Here is a 26428-nt window from a genome sequence, read left to right on the forward strand (position 1 = left end):
TTCATGGTTATGCTGCATTTTTTTTTAAACAAACCGTAATTTTAGGTTGCATGTAAAATAGTGACATTCTGCTCAATTCCTCCTCTTTGCAATGCTCACAAGAACGTTGCTTTTAATAGTAAAAATGCAGTTATTAATTGACAGATCCATTGAATGACTATTTTAACTGATACATGTCAAAGATAATGAAGGAATAGAAGTTCTGATATAGTCTTTAGTGTGATAAATCACGAGATTACCTTTGTCTGTACACAATTTTCTAAAAAAATTAGGGTTCATGAAGGGAAAAAAAACAATCATCAAATATTTTTAGCATGTTAGAAGGGGTATAACGGGCCGAGTGAACGGTCGCGCTCTATTAAATAATACTTAATATTTACTAACAGGACCAATATTGTGAACAAATGACATTTAATACTGTGCAAAATATCAGTCAACAAAAGTGACCTTTTAAGAAAATTATAAGACTAGCTTATTGCTCATTTAATAATTTACAGTCAGTTTTATGTAGTCTCAGGCTGCAAACAGGCACTTGGACACACACATTGCATGTCTTTACCTTAAGGGTAGGAAAAATTTCTGTAAAAGTACTCTGAGGGCCAGACTAATATGATGTAACTATCAAAACAAGTGCTTATTTTTTGATATTGTGAGTACTTGTCATCCTCCAATTATAAGACTTCCTCTGTGGTTTTTGCACAGTGGGACGACTCTTGCGGGGGCCCCATGGACAGGGCATGCATCCACATGCATAAATATGGAAGTGAATAAGCTCAGTACATTTTCAGTTTGAACACTTTGGCGAGAGGCACTTTCGCACTTGAGTAGATCAGATAAGAGTCTCCGCCAGCATTGAAGAACTCCCAGTCGCTGCAGCCGATGGTCGGGAGCCAATGGACGGGAACGAAGCCCTCGTAGCCCTGCCACCTTGACGGAGGGGAATGCAAGAACCCCCATTAGTGGAGTTTTACGAATAATAACATCAAATACAATTAAAAATCATTTACAGTAAAATACATTTTAAAATAAACATATACCTTAATAATATTAATAAATACATCATTAAATTAAAAAAGGTTACAAAATATAGTTTGTAAATAAATCCAGATTATGAAAAAAAACTCGAATATAATATAAATATAAAACACTACTATTGCAACAACAATTCTGTGTTGAAAAATTATCATAAAAAAGTGAAAAACAGTACTATAAAACCGTAAAAAGTTAACAGTGACATGGCAAGGGATGACTGTCATATAATCCACACATATATCCACTTTGCCGCAGCTACTTATTTTATTGTTTCAGTCTCTGCTCTGGAAAAAAAAAATCCGTCAAATGGGTAATGGAGACTTTGTTTAATCGATTGTCAGTTAAAAATGCTGCCCCCAAAATCCTCCGCATATTAAGCGTGCTACTACTGATGCGTCTCATCGGAGAAATGACGAAGCGAGTACCTGTAGAGAACACTGTTGAGAGAGTACGACTCGCCGTTAAAGGAGTTGGCAACGACCAGGAAATATTCCTCCCCGAGAGTGAAGAACTCCCAGTCCACCGCGCTGTCGGAAGAAACCACAAGTTATGCAAATGCTTATATTATGAACATTTGTCAGGTTTTTTTTTAAATAACACTTCCTCTGAGTTTTTATTGGCCATAGATGGCCCTCATGTCACAGGTTGGCCACCACATCATATCCACACGTGGATAGGAATGAAATACAAATACTTTGTGAATGCACTTAAAGGAGGATATTTGTCATATTTGTAAAAGCAGTCAGTAACCTGACAGTGGTACACGAGTGAAATGATCTGTGAAGAAAGTCATCCCTCTCAGGCCCCATCTTGCACCTCTAATTAGTTTTTCTTTGGAAACCACCACCACCACGCCTCAGCAAGAACAACCCATCCAGAGAGAGAAATTGTTAGTGACAAGGTGTCAATCATTTGCCTTGCACTCGCGTGCGCAAGCAATAGCAGGCCCGCATGGTTTGCACATTCTGACCTGACTTTCCCCCGAACATCTGGATTTTGGCCTGTTTTACTGCCGCAGACTGAGCACCATTTCTGCTCGACCGGTTTTTACACTTTCTTTCCATTGTTAATTGACTGTACGTTCCCCCAAAAAATAAAACTTCAAATTGAAAATATTTCGTGTGATAGTAACACTCAATTGTCACGCTACTAACAGTGCTAACGCTAGCATGATTAATACATATGGACCTTCATAACCGCATGCTATTGTGAATGTCTGAGAATCAAATTGGTCAGAGATTCTAGAAGTGTGGCTACCTTAAATCTGTTTCAACATAGCAAACCCTTCCTTTAAGTAGATTTTTCAGCTATCTAATTGAGTAATTATTTTGGGGGATGATTTTGTACTTTCACTCCAGACGTTTGAAAACATAATTGCACTTTCTGCTCCGTACTTTGTCTCAATAGGCACATTACTTTTTTCAATCGCTCTGGATGAAAACCACGGTTGAAACCTGAAAACAGAGGTAAAGTCTTGACTGAGTTTTTATTCAGTCATTTTTTTAAACTTTTGTACATTTCAGAGTCTGTGCGTTTTGTTTTGTTTTTTTGTTAACACACGTACATGTATCTGTACAACCTTAGTACAGAATGTGAGTACTTTAGCCACTTTTGATGATACCTGTACGTGACGATGTCCTGGAAGCGAACAAACACCTGCCCGGTCATGTCCAGCTCATAGATAGTGGAGTTGATGGCATATTCACTGGACCCGTTGTCATGGAGCCGGTGTCCGTTGGCGACCACGAGGAAGACCCGTGTGCCTATCTGGAACATCTCCCAGTCAGTGGCACAAAACGTCTGTGTTAAATATTAGAGGGAAAAAAAAGTGTAAAGACGTGTATGGGCAAATGTGTAATTATGACTGAAAGTGAGCTGACTCAACCGGATCCTAGTCGATGCGCCGCTGGAAGAGTAGAAAAAAAAAGACGCTGAGTGGCCCGGTTATTGAAAAGGTATTATTTTCAATCATGTTGGGACAACTTGTAAATTAGGTTGGCGATTAGCAGTTGTGTTGGCTTACACGCAAAGGAAGCAAACACCCATGTCATTAAAAAAAAAAAATCCCTGAAACATTTTGAACTGAATTCTGCACAACAGAACCTCCAAAGTGGCAGCTCAGTGAATAAAATGGTAGTAAGCCCGAAACTGTGACAGTCTCCCTGCCATAGGTGTTTGTATTTTTATGGTATTGTATTTTTAGTCTGTGTTACCGCCCCATTGGTGCAGGTACCTGCAGAAACATGCACCCGATGGTCGTTGAACGGTCATGGGGGAAATCTCAAAACAGTAATATGGCCCCAAGTCATGTATATGTATATTTTTGAAGGAAGGTGTTTTGGGCTGGGGGTGTGAAACAGTCCAGAGAACTGCATGTTCCCACCACAAATGTACAGGTTCCCGCAGAAACATTCACCTGCTGGTGTTTGAAGCGTATGGGGCAATCTTGAAACAGGGAAAGAGTAAAACAACAAAAGGACGGTTACACATAAACACAAGAAAGAAAAGTCATCAGGAGGTCAGAGGGTGCCTGATCCACACCTGCAAAAACAAGTTGGAAAAATCTAGATTCCATTTTTTAAACATTAATGCATTTGGTAAAAATGTGTGAAAAAAAAATTGAAAGCGACAATTGATATTAGAATATTCTTGGCCCAGGTCAACACCGAGGTCTGACGAGATTCGCAGACGTCTCACGTGTGATCGTTGTACTCCATGTTTTGTTTGACTTTTGAGGCAGAAATATTTCCCCAGCATTCCAATATTGGATTTCCCACTCTAGTCTAATCAGTGACACAATTGTTCCTTCTCCAAATCTTGTCGCTTGACTGTGGACCTTTTCACAATGTTTGGAAACAATAAGGGACTGGGTATTTTTGGGTATCGGAAAGTGAATCACTTTTACGGAGGGGGTGTCAGACAAATCTTGTCGCGCTTGAGGTTATGCTGCCAGATATAGCCCAACAGGTCTATTTCTATTTTAAACGTCAGAAGCAAAAAGTACTTCACGTTTAGTTGTAGTAAAGGGACAGAGCGTTAGCCAAACCGCCATCATGGCGAGCATGCTAGGAGACAAAAGCATGCTGCCACATATAGCCCAACAGGTCTACTTCTATTTTAAACTTCAGAAGCAAAAAGTACTTCACATTTAGTTGTAGTAAAGGGACAGAGCGTTAGCCAAACCGCCATCGTGGCTAGCATGCTAGGAGACAAAAGCCCACCATCCATTCCAGCGTTTCAGCATTTCAGCGCCATCATCTGAGCAACAGAAAAGTCAAATAATTAGCCAGTCACTGAATGATCACAACTTTTTTGCCACCCAGAGGTGCGTGTGACATCACAGTGAAAGGGTGTATAGAAAGATAATAAAACAACCACCTAAACACTCGTGCAAGTGTAAGGAGTATGTGTCAGAGTGTTCTGGGTGAGTTCAAGTGATTAATTAAACCGCCCTGGGGGTGCTTTTTGGCTATTCTTCACATCCAGCTGTGGAATCCCCCTAAATCACACGCGTCTCCTTATGGGGCCATCAATGTGTCAACACACATTTCATTGTAAGTGCGGTTACAGTGCAAGTATGACACTCGCTATCGGCTACAGACCGCATGCTCTATTTTTGATAGCGAGGACACGCCTGACGCTTTTCTCCCGGTCCTTGTCATTACCTTGTTTTCATCTCGCCGCGATTGTGTTTGTTTCCTGCATCCGAGTGCAACGGACGGACGGGGCTGTTTTACTGCGTTTCAACTCGCCATCACATAAATCTCAGCAGACAAAATTATGAGTCTGGCGCGTAGCGCTGGGTTATGATATAGCCTTGAAATAAAATCTTCACGACAACACAATTTCGGATTTCACTCATCCCCGCCCCCACTTCGCTTAAAAAATTAATAAATTAAGTTTTACACTGGCCTTGAACACACGAATTAGATCTCCATTATGTAACAATATGTGTACCTTAATGATTTGGAGGATTTGAAAGTTCCCGTCCACCCAAACGTAGATCACAGAGTCTACTGACGTGGTTACTCCGTCGAAGGCGTTTGCCACCACCAGAAAATGGTAAGGTCCCACTTTGAAGAACTCCCAGTCGTAAGCCCCCGACGTTCTCAACCTCTGGTGAACTTCAAAGGACTTAGTTGGCCGGTTCCATTTGTACACTATGCTGTCTATGGTGTGGTTGTTATTACCTACCGGAGAGAGAGAGAGACACACACACAAAATGATTAGCTAGTTTCACAAAATGGTTGGTTTCAGCTCCAACCGTTTCAATTGAAATTAAAAAAATGGAGATGGAAATCAAATGTTATTGTCATTGTCACAACTATAGAGCAACGGAATTCATTTGACATGTTCAACCTGCCCAAGAAAGGGAAAAAAAAAAAAAGGAGACAGAATAGGAGGGCAGATGGGTCACCAGGCAACACCGCAATTTTCTAAGATGAAAGGGAAAAATAAAAAGGAAGAAGGAGAGAGGAAAAAAAAGCAAGTCCCAAACTATGCTCGTGTGGGGGAGGGGCACAGTGTGGGGTCTGGGAAAGAAAAAAACTTGACAGGGGGAGAAGTTACAGACCAGACATGCTGACTGGGTGTCTTGGTCATGACAACTGTCTACAGTCTTGGGCTTGATTTGGTCTCAAGCATTGAAAGGTGTCTTGAGTTCAACAAGCCAGGATTTTAAGTTTTCGGTCTTGACTCAATCGCATCCGTTATGTTTCTATTTTTAATTGTTGCCTTACCTATCCTGTGATTGGCGACTACGAGATAGGAGTGTCGGCGAATTTTGAAGGCCTCCCAGTCGCGTGCGCAGTGTGTCTCCAAGTTCTGAAACTCCACAAACTGTTTGCTTTTCCGGCTCCACTTGTAAATGACAGAGACATCGACTTCCTTTCCCACACCGGTGCCTACGTTAGAGTTGGACACCACCAGAAATGTCTAGGACAAAATAACAAGAATTTAGCATCACTTTGTACAAAAAGTACGACAAATAGTAGAAATATACATGCATGCGGCGCTAATTCGCAGTATTTATTAATCTGCAGTGTCATATGTTGTTCCCTTTCGTGGCAATTTTTACCTTCTTGCCCAAATTGAAATGCCTCAATGCCAGTGCTCCGTGGGTGCTAATATTCTGGTACAGCTCTAAGCCGTTCTGTTGGCTCCACCGATACACTGCGGAGCCAGACGTCGTGGAGCGGTGAGCCATGGCAGCCATCAGACCCAGGCCCTGTAACTGGAAGACCTGAAGATGACACCAAACAATTCACTGTCACGGTCTTCACTTGGTTTCACCTCGTCAAAATTGACATTGGTCTCAACTCCTCTAAGGCTTAGTCTTGACTTACACTCAACCCTAAAGATTCTTAGTCTTGACTTGGACTCAAGTCTTAAAGGTCCTTATTTAGTCACGACTTCCTAAATTTTGGGTCTTGACTTAATCTCTCAAAATGTGGTTTTGACTGCAACGTGAAATGACCCGACTGACCCGTCGAGCTTAAAAAAAAAAGGCTTTTACCTCGATGTCGTGTGTCTCCGAGTTGGTGCTGAGAACCTGCTGCTCCTCAACGTAGTCCAGTCGTTTGCGATCTGAGCAGATGAAGACATTTGTTCATTTCCAAACTGAGACATTCGAGGGAGGACGATGTCGGCAGCTCACCCTCCAGCACGGGGATCCACGAGGTACCATCGCAAAGGTAGAGAGCTTTCCTGAGCGGATTGAACCACAACTGGCCCCGGAGTGGCTCCGTGCACGTCCGCTGTAAACCCACCGACACTCTCGCCTCGGTTCCCGCAACATCTGGACCGTAAGGGGCAAGGTGACGCGCGGCATTCTTCCCGTCGGCAGGCACATCTGACAGCAGCAACGGCGGAACTGATAGAGCTGCGAGTTGAGCTCGGGCGGACGGGCATATCTGGCGGGTGGCATCTGAACCCGGCACCAGAACCAACTGTCGCAACAGGCCCTGTAAAAAAGACCAGCGGATCACACTCGGCAATCTGCAGATAAGTCGATGGAGAACTTAAGCCTGAACACTAATCTTAAACCGAAAGAGGATGAAAAAAAAAACACAACCCCCCCCCCCCCCGGAAAAGTTGGCAACATTCACCCTAAATCCTGAGCTGAGCTGAACTGAACTGTACAACTAATGACATGTAAGCATCAAGAGGGGAAAGTGTGAGCCTCACCGTAAACAATCCTTTCCATCTGCCTCGGCTACCGATGTGGAATCTGGACACGTGAAAGCTGAGGTCTGACGGGAAAGGCCCAGAGGGAAGGCTGTTTGCCAGAAAAGGGAGAACATTTTCATGAAGTATTTTCCCCAAGTGAATTGACATCAACAACACAGCCAAAGCAAATGTTTGATCCGCGTGGCGATTTATATTCCCGTCTTAATTGGAGTTTGCACTCAAGAGCCATCTATCAAATGATGTCAGACTGCTGCGATTGCATGGCTTGCAGGCTTGAAGCATATTTGCGGCGCCGCTGATGAATTGTGCTGAGTGATGTATTGTCCCTGCGGGGCACATTCATGGGGGATGGAACAGAAATCTAGGGTGGTCGAAATCTAGCATTCAGAGAACTTTATTGGTGCCGGCGTGGGCATTTTTTCTTCACATCCTAGGTCCAAGTTGACATGCAAGCTCAATAAGCACTTAATAGGACAAGGTCGTTGGGGATATGGTCACAAGGGTCAACGGGTAATGGGGCAAAGTTGAAATAAATAAAATACTGCGACAGCGTTGAGCTGGCTCACGGAAGTACAAATAACAGACTTGGTGTATCTCTTTTGTCCTCATCAGGGGCATGTAGTAAAGCCCGCCAAAGGGCATTCGAGGTCGATTATATGGCAACGAGATGATCTTTTTGACTAATTAATTATTTTTTTTTACCAGCCTCCTGTTTCTCCCAAAATGAACTCAGGCCTCTCTCCTTGACTGTGATCATCTTGGAGCACACACTGACAATGCAGTCTCGGCACTTTTTGTCTTTCACTGTCAAACCATTTATGTCAATGATGACAGTCCCTCATTTGTGAATTAAAGTGGCACTCTATGTCATCAAAATCATTATATTTGGCCAGATACCAAAATATGGGGAAAACCAACATTTCTGTTTAAAAAGAAAAAAAAAATCTGAAAAAGTGGTCTTTGTCTAGGTCTTGAAAAAAATTTTTTTTTAAAAAAGCTTACATTTCCCGCGGCGAGCCACAATCTACTGTCAGCCTGCCGCGACGGCCTTCGACGGACAGAATCAGGGTGTGCCAGTGGTCGTCTGCGAGGTGGGCGCCCCGGAACACCCACTGCTCCGTGATGCCTCGCTGTCCCCTGAAGAGCACGTGCAGCCGCTTCCCGGAGAGTCTCAGTCCCAGGAGCAGACGGCGGTGTTCTGCGTTATTCCTCCCTCTTCTTCCGCTGATATTTAATTGCAGATTATTTCCCTTTCCCCTCACTTCTTCATCTACCTTCTCCTTCAGGGCTCCCGGCTCTGCTCTTTTTGGCTCCAGTATGGTGAAGATGTACTCACTTTTCTGGAAGGCGGGAAAAAAAATGTATGACACCAAAGTCCAACACAATCTATCCACTGATGCTAATTGTTTTTTTTTTGTTTTTTTTAACAGGTGCCTTTATTCATATTGAATTTGTGCATAGCAATTTGTGAATTCGTGGGGGTTTGCTGTATGCTATATTTTTTGCTAACCTAAAGTGTGCAGGGTAGTCCCGTAATTTTGGTAAACTACTTTTTATTTCTGTACTTGGCTTTTAAATGCCCTATGTTCTTCTGTTTTTTTAAAACTCATTCAGTACCAGCCAATTCTAGACCAAGTCTGAAAAGACGTTTAAAAACGTCTTTGGGAGTGAATGAGTTAAATGTACTGAATTCTTTGGATTTTAAAGGCTGTTTTGTAACAATGTGAAGCACATTGAGTTACCTTGTGTATGAAAAGCGCTATATAAATAAAAGCGCAGTGAATCCTCACTATTCACTGGGGGTCGTAACCAGGCCCTTCCATGAGCAAATTGATTTCCAAAGTGTTCTACGTTACTGTATTTAACTCCAGATCCCACTGGATGGCAACAAAGGACTAATTTTGTGTCAACTCCTTAATTCACTCCAACGGTTACTTGGAACCAGGTCACTACCGGATGGTGCCAAAGCAATACTCTTACTGTATCATGGCATCTTGTGTGGAATACTAATATGGCGCGCGACGGTAGTGCCGGTTCAAAATTATTGTGCATTTTCATGGGGGCGTGCGGGTTGCTCACCTTGTGTGCAATGCGAGCCACTTTCAGCGTGACCACGATGGAGAAGTCTTTCGGAAAATGGTCACAGTTGGAGAGCAGGCTAACGGGGGCGTGAGGCCCGGAGAAATGGATGCCACGTACACCTCCGGATGACCTCACCTGCACCCCTGCCATAAGTCCGGAGGCGTCCTTCTCGAGGACAGTTGATAGAAGATCCACCGGAGCCAAATCTGCAGGCCGTTGACTAACATTAGTGACGATGCCATCGTGGAGGAAACTGATGTCGTGGGGATTAATTATTTCTATCTTTGCAGGGGCTGTTATAGAAAAATAACACTTGGAAGACCTTCCCAAACTCAAAAACAAGTGTTAATCCAGGCCACAGTTTTTTGAAAATCAAAGGGGAAGTGAAGTCCAAATTTTTCTTGACCAGAATGTGTTCGATGCGGCCCCATGAGTCTCAACATGGCATTTTGATTAAAACTGCATCTGTGGAATATGATACCTGAGCAACTGTGATGTCATTTTCAGTTGACAGCAAGTGGTAAAATGGTCACCCGCTGAGACGGATAAAACAGGTGGGTTTGGCTGCTAAATTCAGATTCTACAAACAGAATATTCATCAGAATACCGTCTTTAGACTAGTGGGGCTGCGTAGGACGCATTATTGTAAACAAAATTTTAATTCAGTATGAATTTCTTTCATGAGTACAGCAACAAAAAGTCAAGAACTCATCTCTGAAAAGACACATGAAATCTGTCTTTTTGGTATCTTGTGCGCTCATCTTGGTCACAATTTATTAGTTTTTTTGAAAATTCAGCCATAGAAGCCATTTTCGGTTTGCAAAATGAATTTTGGGAGACATTTATATCCTGAATGGACCAACAACAAAAGTCTTAAACCCAAGCCTGAAAACAACTAGTCTGTCATTTTGGTCTGCAGTGGTCATTTTGAGCTCATTTTAGCCATTTTCAGGGGTGCTTCAAATACGGACTTCTTCTAGGGACAAAAAATAAATGAATAGTTGTCTGCTTTTGCATTTGAACATTTAATGTATTTTCATTTCACAGGGACTTTCAAGCATTGTGTTACACTAACTTTGGAGGTTCCACTGTAATTGCGCTGCTCTTTTTGACAAATCAAAGCTCGGGGAGCGATCGGAGCATCTGATTTGAGGGAGGAGGAGAGCAGGGGTTGGCACCCACCTCAAAAAGGGCTTCCCATCCCTGAACGGGAACTCCTGCTATTAACTAATTTAAAAAAAAAAAAACATTGTAGCATGCCGGAATTTGTGCCATGTAGGGAATAGCCCTGGGCGGCGGGAGGGGTGTCTTTTAGTGTTTTCCAGCAAACGGGAATTGCTCGCAAAATGGATGAGACATCCTAGGAGCATGTGGAATCCCAACCTGGTTCCACGTCTGTACTTGTTTAGAGGCGGGGAGGGATGAAAATGAAATTAAAAGCACAAAATTGGCATCCCTTGCTTGGCAAACCATTTGCTCAACGTAGTGTGGATATGCTATCCAGAGGAATTCGAGGCTTGAGGGGTTTTCCCGGGAATTCATACGTGGACAATCGTTATTAACAGTAAGTGATGGGGGGGGAAACCTTACCTGGACATTGTCCTCCGAGGTCAGCCGTCATGAGAGTGACCCTGAGGCTGAGCAGAAGGAGCTGGGAGAGGAGCAACGATGACATCATCACCGGAAGCCTCTTTGGTTCATTCGGTCTCCCTGACAAAGTGTCTCCATGCGGGATGCTCCCTTGGCAAAAGCATCTTTCACATCTTCCCAAAACACGAAATTCTTGAAAGAGAAAACAAAAAGTCCAAAGTTGAGAGAGGAACGAGACGAGATGTTCCTGATGATCTGTAAGTGTGTGTGCCGTGTGCGTGTGTCCGAGGAGGAATCCACTGAAGTGTGCGGAGAAGCCGTGCACCTGCACGGCCCACTTTTAAGAGGCCCCCGCCATGCAAATGAGCTTGGCTTGTCACTTCTTTTTTTTTTTACTGCCTTGTTCAGACACACTCGCACTAACACGCATATGTGTGTTTACCAGGCTTACGGGGGGCTGTCATTCTTAAGGGAGACATGGGTCTATGGTTATTTTTGAAGGGGGAAAAAAAAGGATTAAAAATTACTTTAAAGTTAGTCATTCTCAAAGAAATTGCAGAGGGAAATAATTTTTCTCAATTTAACTAAATATAAATGCCATTCATCAGCTCCAGACTGCCCACCACCCAAAAAAAAAAAGGAAAGGTGTGGCCCCAAACAAATCCAGACAACTTTCACTACTCAAACATGTTTTATGCATTTAAAAACAAACACGTAAATTACTTGACTGGGACTTTAAATTTGATAACATAAAAAGATGTAGATATTGAGTCAATTATAATGTGGTGCCTTTTAAAATTTGATCTTGAAATTCTTTTTTACAGTTCAAGGATTAAGTGTATTGTGTAGTAATTAAAAGCTGCACAGAATACAAATGTGATCCACAGTTGAATTTACTGCATTGAAAAAAAAATGTCCAGAAAAAGTAGTGTACTTTAAGTTTAAAAAAAAAAAACTCTATTGGATTGAAATTGAAGTTCAAGCATGCTATACGGACAGCTACTAGCTTCATTGTAATATGCCTGACTAGAGAGTAGTTTTTGCTTGTTTCAGCATTCAAAAGCGTATTTACGATGTAAATAGACAATTTCCCTCACATATGAAGTACTGTATGATTAACGGGCAGATCCGACATATCCAATATGGCACACGAATCGCATCACCGGGGCAGCACGCTCAAAATAGGATCTGTGTATAGCATGTGTGTTCTGTCTTTGCTCATGTTGGTTTAAAATAAAAAGTTTCTTCCGCAGATTGATGCCGGAGGTTTTTGTTTTTCGTCTCAGCAGCCTATGACACTTTCCAACCACATTACTGGAGCACGGGCGCCACCTTCTGGACGGGGAAAGAAAATATCATTCGACTCCAATTCATTTCCAACTAAAATGCTTCTTTATTTCAAATTTAAGCCACAACGAACTGTTGAAATGTGTTGTTTCTGCAAGATAGAGTGACAATCGGATTAAACCACTTTCGTGATACAGTCAAGGGAACACAGTGCATTTTAAACTAAATATAAAGGTTGAATGTGGGGGAGGGAGGACAAAACAAAGAACTTGACTTTTTTTTTTTAATTCAAATGTTTCAAATGTGGTGTGATGGTGCGTAAATTTATACGATATAGATTCCCCCAATTGACAAAATTCCCCATCTTACATTCCCATGAAAATGTTCTGAAAACTTCCACCCTCCCACATTTCAGAAATGTTTCTTTTTCATTTTCATATCACTCCGTTCCCTCGGGCACGTTTTCTTGTCCTTCATCAGCTCCTCTCGAGTCATCGGCTCAATGATGGTACCCAGTTTGGTGATCACTTTAGGTTTGGTGAAATTTTTAACGGCACGTTCAGTGTTCCAGGTGCGTCCCAGGGGAGAGCGCAGGGTGCTCTCAAACTGAGTGTGACTGGTGAAAGGAAACGGAAGCGTGTTCACCTGGTGAAGGCTGAGCGAGCTGTTTCTTTTCTCGGAGAGGATGACGCCGGGCAGTTTTTCATCTTTCCTGGGTGGAGGCGGGGCCGTTTTCACTCGGAACCTCCTGCGCTTGCTGCGGGAGGGCTTGAGGCCCACCCCGCCCCACTCCCCCCAGCCGGGCAGCGTCATGTCCACCACGCCGGGCTTGTCCGCGCCCTCCTGATTCTTCTTGTCCTTCATGAAATCAGAGATGACGTCATCTCCGGCGAAGGCTTCTTGAATGAGGCCCGTCTGAGTGAGCGTTTCGTCTGAGTCCTCCGCGGCCACGGAGGTCGGAGCGAGCGGGACAAGAATGGGATTTGCATCTTTGGTGAGCGTGTCTTTCAGCGTTATTCCTTTTGGTTGTTTTTTCTGCGCTTGGTCTGAGGACGGCTGCGGCTCAACGGGAGTTTGATCGGGTTGAACTGACTCCACTTGGCTGAGGAGCTCCATGAACTCCAAAGGCTGCATTTGGTCCGTCTGGTTTTCCACCAGCTGAAGAGAAGCGTCTGCAGACTCCTCAACGGGGGCCGCTTTTGCACACGCCTCTGACATTTGCCTGTCCTCTTTTTCAAATGCAAGCGTGTCAGGACCGTGCCGCATTTTCCGACGATTATCGAACTCCCGCAGCAGGGATTCTTCTTCAGTTTCCTCAACGTCACTTTCTTCCTCTTCTACATTTGCCGCAGTTTCGGTCAACTCGGCGGTCAAGTTGAGGTTGTGTGTCTCTCCCTTTGTCTCGGCAGGTTCTTCAGACAGCTTTCCTTTCATCCAGGGATTTGAATCAGTCCCCAGCGGCGCTTCGTTTACAAAATCAGGCAAGTTTTCCGGGGTTTCAGTTTCCTCGTTGTCATCATTCAAAGCAATGGAGAGTTTCTGCGTCAAGTCTTTGTTGATCTCCAGCTGCTGCTGCATTGCTTTGCGAGCACTTTCGTCATATTTTGCCATGATGGCCTTGGACTTTGCCCACTTGCCGCTGTTCTGGTGTTTTAACGACATCCTTTCTTGCATCCTCGCCAATTCCATTTTGTTAAGCTCCTCTAAAGCAGCCGCCGGGTCATTTTTCACCATCTCTTCAAAACGCTTGAGGAATTCTTTGCGCTTTGCTTTGTTGAGCACTCTGTGGTATTTCTTGCTCTTGATCTTCCGCTCTCGCCGGGCTTTGGCCTCGTAGTAGGTCTGCAGAGCCCTGGCTTTCTGAAGCTCAGCGCGGCGTATCTTCACCTCCAACAGACTCATCGCCTTCATGGAAGCCTCCTCGGCAGGGGTTAAAATGGGGTCATGGATTGGTTGGTTGTTGGCAGAAAGCAGGGAAAATATTTCCTGTTCAAGGGGAGTTTGCGCTTTCCAGGCCGTGACAACCCTCTCCATAGGTTTAGGGCCAGATGGCTCACGATTCAAAGGGAAAATAAGTTGTTCAGCCCTCCGGTTCTGTTGAATCACACTCTGCCACTGCGTGACCTCTGTTGCTACTTTCTTAAAGGCCACATCTCTTTGGATCCTCTCACTTTCCTGCCTGCTAAGAGGGCATTCAATGGTTTTATTATTTCGCTGGAGTTTTTTCAGCTGCTTCTTGGCCTGGGTCGAGACAGACGCTACTTTGTGCATGGACTTCATTAGATCGGTCAAGTTTATTTTGTCGCCCTCACCCTCTGCATTGACCGTAAATTCAGACTTCTGGATGGCCGGCTCCGATCGCTCCCCGAGCTTTTTCTTCCGTCTCCCTCCTCCGAGGGCGCTGATAGCCTCCACCAGCTTTTGTCGTTTGCGTTCATCATCGCTGTCCTGCTCAGAGTCACTAGCGATAGTCTCATCAGCTTTGGTGAAGCCATCTTCGACGAAATCGTAGCTTACGTCTGGGTTGTCGTCTGTGAGGCTCGGAATCTTCTTGCGACTCTTCGTTTTCCGTTTTTTCGCCGAAACCTTTGCCATTTTACAGCTAACAACACTGTAACTCGGTTGACTCACACGTGCGACGACGACCAATACTTACTACTTCCGCCTCCCCGTCTTCTTCTTTCAATTACTAGCGGATTGCAAGCAACATCCAGGTGCATACCGCCGCCTACTGTACAAGAGTATGTACATGGGTTTCACCAGGTCAGAATTCCGGACCAGTACCTTGTAATTATGCAAACATAAACATGTGTAGCTAACTCACCGATTGGCCGGCTTGCGAACAGGCCGCTTCATAGATGTAAAATAAATAGATACGACACGCCCCATAGCTGAGCCTTGCCTCCGGCAACGCTATTCATGAAGGGGCAATGACTTCAGCGTATGTCAGTGGACGGCAAGAAAACAGGAAAACAAACTTTTTTGTTCTCCACAAGGTTGCGCACAAACGATGTAAAATTACTACAAGAGTAAGTTACAAGTTACTTTACACATATACAATATATTATATTACATATATTGTATAGCAGGCTTTTTTCGATATTCTGTATTGATAGCACACGTTTTGGCATTGACAAAAAAGTAACGGGTATCGGTTGCGAAATTTGCACATTACGACTTAACTTCAACGTCATTTCATTGCTTTTGATGGGAATTTTGTACTTCCAACATGGCCGCCACGTAGGCACGTCGATATGCTGAGAATTGACAGCGCTTGTGGATAGTCTTCACATTTATGAAGACTGTAGTCATGAAGACGAATAACCAATAGAGGGAGTCTCGGGTGGTTGAGCACATCAAGACCCAGCCGTCATGTCTTGCATTAATTTACACGTAGACGTATTGATGTTGGTTTGTTCGGCTCTAATAAATTAATACGGTTTGTTACAAACATCAGACATACAGTTGAGCTCAGGAGGAATCCGTTAGAGACAACCGACAACTGAACCTCAGCTGCCCTTGATAGCTCGATTAGGAAAAAAAAGAAACAGTAGACATGTCGCCCACTTTATCTTAAGACAGACTGAAGCGAACACTAACAAATCTGAGTACCAAACTATATTTATTGTATACAGTAGTAAAAGACCACAAATAATGTACAAATCAGTAGAGAAACAAACATGTCAAAAGACCTGGGCCCCTTGCTTTTCTTTTTTTTAATTTTTAGCAAATCCAGCTCAGATGGGGGCTTACTTGTTGCGCGGGATAAAGTGTGCTCTCGTTTTAACGAAAAAGAAACAACAAAATCTGGGCTGGTGACTTAATATGAGCGAGTTTCCATTGTAAATGTACTGAACACACAAGAACACAGGGGGCGGGGGCTCAATGCCATCTATTTCTAATAATAAAGGGTACATTTACATTAAAAGGCAGGGGCTTGGTTGCAGCCTTAAAAACGATTTATATCTGCATGGTTTAAAGCTGCGTGTATTTTCATTCCCATTTTACAGCATTTCTAATTTAAGCCGAAGCTTCAGATATGAAGACCGAATGAGATGAGCACCAGCCCCTAGTCCCAACCCGTCCACATCACCTATCGTTGAGTTTGCACTAAATGTTCTTCATCGTCGGCCATTTCACATATATGAAAGAAAAAAAAAACTAAAGTGAGGAGGAGGAGTTCACAATAATATACTGACTCTATTCATCCATATGCTGCACTGTGTGAATTAATACTTGGCGGTACAGATGCAATATCGCTCCCCCTGGACAGGCAGAAACCAAAGAAGTGACTTCGCGAACAATAAAACTTTCCTTTGAAAGCCTTGTTTGGTCATATTGAAGTTGTGATACATCCATTCTGAACCGTCTGTAGAGAGTCAGATTTAATTTTAAAAAAAATGAAGAAAGACATTTAGCAAAAGCAGCTAAAAAGAAAAATATCTTGATGGTGGCAGGCTCACACCGGCCGCCCTAAAAACTAGCCGATTCCAAAAATACTCACTGGCGACAAAGTTGTTGAATAGTTGGTCCGAATCCGACGCCCATAAAGTGTCAGAAAACCCTCAAATACCCCACCGAAAAAAGAATATTACAACGGACGTAGCTTAAGTGAATAACATGAACAATAATAATAATAATAATAATAGCTGAGAGGAGCGATGGAATAGGGTGATGTCAGAGGGCTTGGGTCTGTCAACAGGGTTGGAGGGAGCTTAGCAGCGGCCGCCCGTCTGCTGCTGGAAAACGTCTATGGTGTCTTCGTCTTCCATCTCCAGCTGGAAGAAAACACAAGCAGGCTGGATCAGCTTTGACAGAAACAGTTCCTCAGATACAGTCACCCCCCCCCTGCACACACTTGCAGTTCGCCCTTGGCAAACTCACCCAGCGGGAGATTTTTGAGTGTGGAATTGTGGAAACAAAAACTTCTCCTGGTGTTTTGTGAGCTTGGGTGCCATCTTGTGACATCTCATTGCCAAGGAACCATGTTAACGCTACTTAAGGAGCTTCCTTTAGACAAGCGCAGTGCTTTGGTGTCATCTTGTTGCATCTTGGTGCCAAAGAAATATTAGATTAAGGCATCTTTGGCATACATAATTAGATTGATCTACTTTGCTTTTAAATCTCGTATTTTCATTTTTTTTTTAAACGTCTTAACTTAATTTGCCTTTAAATGTATTTGTGTTTTGACATTCTGTGAAGCACATTGGGTTAGCTTGTGTATGAAATGCACTTAGTTAATGTTGGTATATAGCAAGCATTAAAGAGCAGGGTCTTTATATTAATGCAGAGCCACTGTTAGCCGCTGAATCTCTTTAGGTTTCTCCCAAAACACAAGAACCATCAGTTATCATCTGCATGGGTTTGGGGGGGTGGGGAGTCTCCTTCCTCAAACGTTTGTCAGAAGCATTTTGACTCGACACCATTTGGTGCGTGGCTGCATCTGCAACAACTGGTTTCAAAACAAACAGGGAATGGACAGTGATGCTCATGAAAACTTCATGTTCTGCTCACTCACTGGTGGCATTCCCTCTCAAACGAAACCGCGCTTAACTTTTGAGCTTCCACTGTAACTGACAGACTGTCCATAAGCGAGAAAGTTACGGGCTCACTGACCTGCGAAGGCGTATCAGTCTCGTTGATGGGCTGCCCGTCAAACCTGAACCTGATCTGCCTTATCGAGAGTCCCTGTATGAATGAGACAATAACACGCAAGCACAATTGCACTGTAAGCACCATAGAAAAAATACATTAAATAGCCGCATTGAATTGGACATCTTCAAATCGGAATCAGACCTCTTAAAATGTGGAAATAAATATGGATATGATTCTTTCTTTTTCCCAAAGTAAAGCAAATCTAAAAGAATTAATTATCAAAAATAATTATCCATTTATTTGGTAATCAAGTAGTTGTCCATGGCACTCCACTCTTGCTTCCTTACTGCATGCTTATTTCCTCCCTTTGGCTGGATACTACTTTAAATAAAGTTTTTTATTTGTATTTTTTAAAACCTCCTCTTTGAGCCCAGGGGTTGGTTTTGTGGGTTTAAACCACACCAAAAGTAAGTGAATCTCACCTGTCGTTCGCAGTACGCCTTCATGAGTTTACTGAGGGGTGTGTGCCTTTTGATTTTGAACTGGACCACCGAGCCATCCTGCCCCGCGACCTTGAGGTTGATGTGGTCGTTCTCGGTCTTAACGCCCTCCTGCGCACATCCAAGGTGAAGTGGGCATTTTGTTAAATTCCAAACATTATTCAGCAAGCAGAGGAAGAGATACAGCAAGATAATTTGGCATCATCATTTCAATTCCAGTCAACCCTTACGTACTGTTCGCAAAAGACAGCAAATGAAAAAAATACCCAGCGTGATTCTTTCACCCTGAAATTTGATGAGTTTTCCTAAAGTGACGCATAATACACTCACAAAAAAAATTTAAATCATCACTCATCATTATATATGTACAGACTAAGAATTAGGCTCCCCCGATCTGTGTTTTATGCTGCCGATGACGTTCCCAATCCCATGGATCAGCTAGACAAGTTTTTGAGTTGCTCAGTGCTCATTAACGATCAGTCAATTAATTTTTTTGATTGATTAATGTATTTTTTTTCAATTAATGAATCAGATTTTTTCATTCTGCAGCGTTAAGGAGAAGAGGACGGGATGCTACGCTGCACACAGGCTGTCATTGACTGACATATGCCCATTAATACTTTTCCTCAGAAATCAACCGATCACGATCGGTGGCTGATTGATCACAACTTCGAATGTCAAATTTGACATTAGCTCAGGGTCCAGCAGAAGCACGCAGGTATCGATCTGGGAAAGTTCATGGGGGAATCTTTTAACAGTGAAAGACTAAAACAGCTTAAAAATGATCCAACAAAATGAACATAAGCAACGAAACTCATACATAGGTCGGGGGCTGCCTTGCCACTAGAGGCGCAGGATTTGCACCAACAAAACAAGACCCTGCAACGTAAACAAATAAAAATACACTTTCACCTTTTTTTCTGAAGCATTGTTTAACAACAAATAATCACGGCTACATTATAAAAGATGAAGTTCATGATGGACTACAGGCAATTATGAGAATATTAACGGTTGTCTGTGTACAAGAAAATTAACAGTATGTAAGGGTTAATTGGTCAAGGTGAAGCAGAAAACGTCACTAGGTGCAAATCTAAAGTAATATTAAACACAATGGAGAAGGCCTAAAACGAGAGCCATGGCGCTAACGTTAGCATCGTAGCTCCGAGGCTAGCAGGTTGAGACGTCAGCCCTTCACAAACGATGCAATTTGGCCCCCAGCTAGCCAAGCTAGTAGGCTCGTTTGGTCCCAGGGTGCAACAAAAAGCACCGGTGCCAATAAAAAGCGCAACACTTCGGCTCCGCAGCTTGAAACGTTGTGTTAATTTGGAAATATGTGCTAGCCGTTAACCTATTGTGACGGCGAGGGTTTGCGGCAGTTGCGCATATCGCGTGGTGCCGTTTCGACGAAGACAAGAAAAATCGAAAATAAATACAATACAAATCGCCAAACGACAACTATTAGCGATTTGCAATTCACAGACGTTGGGAGTGAAACCCTCAGGAACGATGATGGATCTAAACAAAAATAAGATCGAACTCTCATTCATTTGCGAAACAAACATTGCGCCAATCGAGAGAAACGTGCAAAAGCCAGGCCATTTTCCCATGGCACAAAAACGCTTCGCCAAGACAGCTTTTTTTCCCCCCCAAATAACGTGAACACTCACCTTTGGTTTTTCCTCTGACATGGCTGTTGGATTTTGTGATGCAATTTTACAGGAAGCGAGAGGATTAAAAAAAACGCCGGTAGCAGCCTGTTTGTATTTTATTTTGTCTTCCTGCCGCCTTCGGTCCTCGCTTCTCCTCCTCCGGTGACGGGGGCGCGCGTCGCACTGCTCTCGCGAGGAGATGATTGGACGCTCAGCGACACGTGTCCGCTAAGTCGCGGGAGCGCGGAGGCGGGCGCGCGCAGCCACCCTCAAATCCTCGGCCACGAGCACAGGGAAGACTCTTGGGAGAAGAAAAGGCTTCCTGAACCTCCCCTCGAGATGAAACTTTTAATGAGCACAAACGGAAACAAACCAAAATTTTATTTATAAATGTTTTATTTTGATTCAACACAAAGATAAACCTGCTTTCATGGAGGATTACAGAAATTTGTCAAGTCAACAGTATTTATAGAGCACTTTCAAACAGCCATCGCTGCATACAAAGTGCTGTACATGGAGCAATTTAACATGCACAATAAACAGTAAGACAAATCGGTAATAAAGGTGGTAGAAAGCACCAAACAGTAAAACCAAGAACAAATCTAAGTCATGCTGAGTCGAATGCCAAAGAATACAAGTGAGTTTTGAGGAGGGTTTTGAAGATGGGCAGCGAGGAGGCTTGCCGAATGTTCAGTGGGAGGTCATTCCAGAGAGAGGGACCAGCAACAGAAAAGGCTCGATCCCCTCCGAGCCTCAGTTTAGTTCTTGGTACTTCTAATAAAGTCTGGTCCACAGACCTGAGGCGCCGGGCAGGTGTGTAGGGGCGGATGAGCTCAGAGAGGTAAGGTGGCGCGACTTTTGTGACTATTTACAGTGAAAGATTTGGAGAATTTCAAATTAAACACTATCTCTAAACAATTAATCGAATGCCAAAACAATTACAGATTCATTTGATGACAGAGTAGTTCGTTGCACTGCTACTATACAGTGAGAATTATACAACGTAATCTGTCTGACTGACAGTGCCATTCTTGTTTTGCCTTTTAGTGTATATTATACTGTTATACTGCTGCAATTACTGAGGAAATCGAATATTTTCATGAGTGTGCAGTGTTTTTTTCCCTTCTAAAGATTTAATTGTAAATGTATACGTTGTATGTACATTGGAACTTTTGATTTATCTGAGACCAGTTGGTTAATTCATGTATAACAGATCTGTTCATATTTATTGTAATTCAAAGATTTATTGATTGTGTTTGTTGAAACCTTTGTAAAAAAAAATAATTAAAAAATAAAATAAAAAAATCACAAATGAAACTGCAACATTGAAGAAAATCATCAATTAGATGATTTTTCAAACTCATCCGAACCTTTGCCCCACACACATAACACAAAGTGTGTTCGGTATTAGTTTTATTTTTTTTAATTCCTGCACAGTGTGTATCTTTACAAGTCGTATTGCTTACTGAAAAAATAGACATTCGCCTTAAATTAAGAAACGTTTTAAAAGCGGACAAAAGTGGAAAAAAAACCCCCAACAACTAAAAATAGGTCCCTAATGGCACAATTCAAAGCTCAACAGCTGCTCAAATACATTCTAGGATGCTTGCAAAGCAGGTATGGAAAATTTCCTTCAAGAAATGGTTGCTCAGCAGCCAAACAGGACAATAAATGATCAAGACATCAACTTTTTAAAACTGACTACAGGCCAACAGACATCACATATGGTCAGAAAAACATTACAAAAAGAAGAAAGGGCCTACAGAAAACTAATGGTGACAATGTTGGCTGTGAAACAATCCGAAAAATAAAAGGATTCCTGGGAAATCACCGCAGCTACACAGATGAGTCTCGAGCATGTATTAGCAGATGTCACAATCGAACTTGCGTTTGAGGATGTTCAAGCAGCAAATGGGACCGTGCAGTGGAAAATAATAGCATTCAATGATGGCCTCTTGGCTTGTTGCACAACATTCCTGTTCATTGGCTGATCGACGTCCTAAGCATTTACTGTATAGTTATTAAATTAGGGGGAAAAAAATGACATTACTTCATTGCTGTTAAATAAAGTCCCGGTGTATGAATCCTCTCATCCAAATCGGGAATAGGGATTTGGTCCACTTAGGCCTAGTGGCAAACGCACAAAGTTAGGGTGTTACCAATGTTTAAAAATAATCATAATAATAATAAATAGATAAAAAGTATCAATCCACCAAGCAAGAAGCCTTACCATATTTCTTCCTGATATCATCATGTCTCTGTTTCATCTCAGCCCGCCTATGAAGACAAAAGTACAAATCTTGACCACAAACTGCTTCCGGGTGAAAATTAATGTGACGTCCACATACATTAGCATATCGTTGGCGTCGGGCCAAAAAAAAAATAAAATCACAGCTCAGCTTGGGAACATCACATGACCAAACTCAGAATGGTGAGCAACCGTGATGCTCCATTGTAGTACACATCTAGAGAGGCATCGATATTTGGACAAAATAGGTTTCATTACCTCTCCTCTTGTTTGGTTCTCGACCTGTTGATTTGCCTGTCCATCTTGGCCATGAACCTTGACGATCTGACACAGAGAAAGCCTAATTAGGTTACAATTACATTGTCGAATATTTTACAAAAGTTTCCAAAGAAAATATCGCAAGACTCGCAATTGCTTCGATGAAGAGCGGCTTTAAAGATGAAACGTCATTTGTTACGATCACTACGGTCTTCATTTTGGAAAATCCAAAAATAGGCATTTGAAGGATCCGCAAAGGCCAAAGGTCACAATCGTCTGCATTGTTTAAATATCATAGTTTCATGAAACATGAGCGGTTGATAAAGGTTTGTTATTGTTGACAGCTGATGACTTGCTGACTTTTGTTGACAGCAAACTTGCCTTGTAGAATTTTGTGAAGTTTTCATGGTGAACACTTTAAAGACCGGCAGTCCAAGTGTTTCGTCAATTTAACTTCAATTGAAGTAAATGAGTTGTCTTCAACATACAATGCCCGTATCTCAAGAATGACAATCGAATGACAATCACCAAGCCAAGAGTGCCACTTACCCAACATTTTCACACTTGCAGCAGCAGAACATACAGACCAGCAGGGCGATGATGATAACGCCACCCAGTACCGCAAGAGTGATGATCAAGTTCTGGAAGTTCACTGAGCCAGCGAGAAAGCGTAAACACACATGAGTCCAGATTTTTAACAACAATAAAAGGACATGGATAGCTAAGGTAACCAAAATATCAGTGGTCTTCATTTTATTTGATTTTTATTTTATTTTTTATCATCAACTCATTCCTTTCAAGGAGTTTGGAGCCTATCCCAGCCATCTTCGGGCATTACACCCTGAACTGGTTGCCAGCCAAACGCAGGGCACACATAGCTGAACAACCATTCGCGCTCACACTCACACCTAGGGACAATTTAGAGTGTTCCATGAACCTGCCTTGCATGTTTTTGGAATGTGGGAGGAAACCTTAGTACCCGGAGAAAACCCACGCAGGCAGGGTGAGACCATGCAAACTTCACACAGGAAGGCCGGGGCCAGATTCAAACCTGCGACTTCTGCACTGTGATGCGCACTTGCTAACCAGTCGAACACTGTGCCGCTTATGCCACAATTGTGGGGTAGAATTTTGTAATGTTTTCGTCACACTCCACATTAACTTCCACTTCATCTGAAGAGCCCTGAGGGTGTTTACACATCAATACAATAGAAGAGCGCAACACTGTTGGAACGGGAATAAAGACTTATTTGTTCACCCAACATCTCCATATTATTTATTTTTTATCGCTTGCACAAACCTTTTTTTTTTAAAGAAACTTCTGCCTGGGGCGCTGTCAGATGACCAACTTTTTCACCAATCCAACGTGACCGCTGGCGACGCCATTTCCCCAACCAAACATAGCCTGGCAGTCACTTGACTGCACATAAGTCTCCGCAGCCTAACACCGAAGCAAATTTGTGAAACGTTGCAGAAAAAACACAAAACGGGGTGTGCCTCGTAGTCAGAAGAGGCAAGAAAACCTCCAGACACATATTGAAATGATGTTTACCTTACTGAATATTAAAATGACCAACTAGGTCATGCGCTGTCTACGTTTTAGCCTCCAAGGAACTTGAGAAAAATGTTTTTTTCATGTAATCTCTACCTTTCAAACCAATTGTGCCATTTCTCTTTGTAAACTAAAACGATTCACTTCCTGTGGCTGAATTTGCCTTCCACGTTATAGCTTTCATTAGAAATTGTTTGAGATCAAGCGATATTGTTGGGCAATATCCGAATTTGCACATTTCTACTTTACATTTTTGTCTATTTGACATTCATGCTCGCATTAGATTTACTAAAGTCATTATTTGGAAGGCAACTGTTGACATTTACTTGAGTCATATGATACGAAAGTAATGAAACTACTTTGCATAACTTGAGGAAAATTACTGGCTAACCTACCCACCTCAGACTAAGTAAAATCAATAGATCACGATTTTGTGATTGGTGGCAGTAGACGATTACCGATAGATTGCATAGGCGTGCCTAATCTTGTGACCAGTAAGTACGTGTGTGTATGTGTGTGTGTGTGTGTGTGTGTGTGTGTGTGTGTGTGTGTGTGTGTGTGTGTGTGTGTGTGTGTGTGTGTATCGTCTTACTCCAACACAGTCCCCAGCGTGCATCATAGAGCGGACAAAGTGAATGCGGTGGCAAAATGGTCCTCACTGGATACGTCACACACGCCTTGGTTTTGATACACCACAAACACTGTCGGTTAAAAAACATTTAAAAAAAAAAGATGAATAAAAAATGATTCATGACTGCTGAGGAATTTAAAAGATTGACGATAAAGGAGGGAGGGAGGGAGGGACAGAATGAGATCAGTTACTGCTCAAACCGGTCGGACAGGTGCGGACATGGCGGAGTCTTTCGTTTGGCCTCTTTCGAGTTCCTTTACAGGACGCAAACAAACAAAATAAGACAAAGGCTTCCTTTAGGCTTGCTTACCGTCACGTTGGTCAGACATTGCTCGCAGCTGGTCCCATTCATGGACTCGCAAACTGTGTCGGGAGAGGATTAGAAATAAACAAATACAGTGTTGACATTTTTCACTTCTCTAGACAATGTAACAGTGATGTGTGAATACCGCAGGGGGCAAAAGTACACACACACATTGGTGTTAAAGGAGAAGTACAGATACTTATGAAAATTAATAACTAAATAAATAATCCTGTAAAAGTAGTTAAATGGTACAACCTCTGAAATGCATTCAAGTATATTTAAGTAAAAGACGAATCCTTACTGTCTTTTACATATGTTTTTCTCTTTTGATACCTTGACACAACAACAACAAAACTTTGCCAATGTTATGAACTAACCGAATTAGAAAAATCTACTCTACCTGCAATTTTCTTTTCCGGATAACATGTCTTTAACCTCAAAAGCTTGTGGTTTTGACATTCGCCACAAACTATTCTCTTAAGTAAGGCCATGAATGGGGAATATCTTGCTTCTCTGAATCAGTCGCCGTCATTGATACTCCTTAATTTACGTCCCCGTCCCCCCAAACGTTCACGCTGCTTTTTTCTACCTTACAAGTCTTCAAGATTTCAATCAATTGATCAATATCTCAACCACTGAAAGAGGAGATTGCACAAAATATAGGGAACTAAAGTAAAACGTTGTCAGAAAGCAATATTCAAGTGAAGTACAGAAAACACTATTCAAGTACAGTAACAAAGTATTAGTACTTTGTTACTTCCTAACACTGCCATGAGGAATAAATAAGGTCCTTGGGTTGTTTGTCGAGTCCTGCTCATCCTATTGGGGATTTCTCCATGGAGACAAAGGGTGGAGTAAGAATTTTTGTTCCCTTCAAGTAGACATAATTGGCCAACAGCTTGCTTTAAACACATTTTCTGACATTGACAGCAGGAATTGAAAAGGACAAATTTGTTATCTCGAAGAAAATAGTGACTTTCGTGGTCATGCCATGTCAAGACAACATTTCCTTTATTTTCATTATTAAGGACAGTGGACACTGACCCCATACGACTTTATATTTTCATTCGCGCTAACACCGGTAAATTGTTTGCAAACACGCGAACAAGAAGGGAAAAAACCGCTTCTTCTTCTTACCTACGCCAGGTGCGGCACTTTGTGCTAAAACTGTCGTCGAAGAGAACGCAAGAAGGAGGACAACTGGGGCCAAATTCCTTAAATCCATCTCGGTTTGATTGAATAATTCAGATATTCCTTCGTTCGTGCTGTGAGAACGTCGTTTATAGTGACTGACCGTTTCGTTCGGGTTCTGAACGCAAATTTGCCGAGAAGAACCAGTCAAAATTTCTGGCACGCACACAGAGGAGGCGTGTTGCGACTACTTCGCAGTGAGGAAATGCTCGAGACTATTTGACTGCGTCATCCAATCAAAAAAATGACGAAATATTTCGTTTTAATCCACGTTTGTAAAACATTTGGCATAAGTAAATCCTATATTTTTTGTTTAGGTG

General features: G+C 42.5%; 4 protein-coding genes across 5 annotated transcripts; all 4 read right to left on the bottom strand.

The window, feature by feature from the left end:
- Positions 1-394: 394 nt before the first annotated feature.
- tspeara (thrombospondin-type laminin G domain and EAR repeats a) lies at positions 395-14916 on the bottom strand. Of its 2 annotated transcripts, none has more exons than XM_086127917.1 (13): positions 14837-14916; positions 10894-11085; positions 9301-9509; positions 8224-8561; positions 7219-7309; positions 6689-6995; positions 6548-6618; positions 6110-6265; positions 5772-5967; positions 4990-5222; positions 2654-2832; positions 1458-1559; positions 395-927 (listed from the first exon to the last, which is right to left on the bottom strand). In XM_086127917.1, exons 1-13 carry the CDS (start codon positions 14898-14900, stop codon positions 774-776), a joined length of 2292 nt encoding a protein of 763 aa, XP_085984043.1. In that variant the 5' UTR covers positions 14901-14916; the 3' UTR covers positions 395-773. The 2 variants fall into 2 exon arrangements, with proteins under 2 accessions (XP_085984043.1, XP_085984042.1); XM_086127916.1 differs by having other exon boundaries at positions 6110-6274.
- Positions 12263-14846, bottom strand: LOC147196462 (U3 small nucleolar RNA-associated protein 14 homolog A). The gene has a single exon (XM_086127919.1). The coding sequence runs from the start codon at positions 14773-14775 to the stop codon at positions 12592-12594; it is 2184 nt and encodes a 727-aa protein (XP_085984045.1). The 5' UTR covers positions 14776-14846; the 3' UTR covers positions 12263-12591.
- Positions 14917-15783: 867 nt separating the features above from the next.
- Positions 15784-20114, bottom strand: sumo3a (small ubiquitin like modifier 3a). Its single transcript, XM_086127909.1, has 4 exons — positions 19943-20114; positions 18258-18386; positions 17797-17868; positions 15784-16958 (listed from the first exon to the last, which is right to left on the bottom strand). The coding sequence occupies exons 1-4, from the start codon at positions 19961-19963 to the stop codon at positions 16896-16898; spliced, it is 285 nt and encodes a 94-aa protein (XP_085984035.1). The 5' UTR covers positions 19964-20114; the 3' UTR covers positions 15784-16895.
- A 188-nt stretch (positions 20115-20302) lies between these two features.
- Positions 20303-26300, bottom strand: pttg1ipa (PTTG1 interacting protein a). Its single transcript, XM_086127892.1, has 7 exons — positions 26055-26300; positions 24924-24976; positions 24575-24683; positions 22980-23082; positions 22431-22496; positions 22155-22201; positions 20303-22051 (listed from the first exon to the last, which is right to left on the bottom strand). The coding sequence occupies exons 1-7, from the start codon at positions 26140-26142 to the stop codon at positions 22014-22016; spliced, it is 504 nt and encodes a 167-aa protein (XP_085984018.1). The 5' UTR covers positions 26143-26300; the 3' UTR covers positions 20303-22013.
- Between the last annotated feature and the right edge of the window lie 128 nt (positions 26301-26428).

This window comes from Hippocampus guttulatus, chromosome 13 (assembly GCF_054856545.1).
Source record: "Hippocampus guttulatus isolate MCC_2025c chromosome 13, RoL_Hgut_1.0, whole genome shotgun sequence".
Classification (NCBI taxonomy): Eukaryota; Metazoa; Chordata; class Actinopteri; order Syngnathiformes; family Syngnathidae; genus Hippocampus; species Hippocampus guttulatus.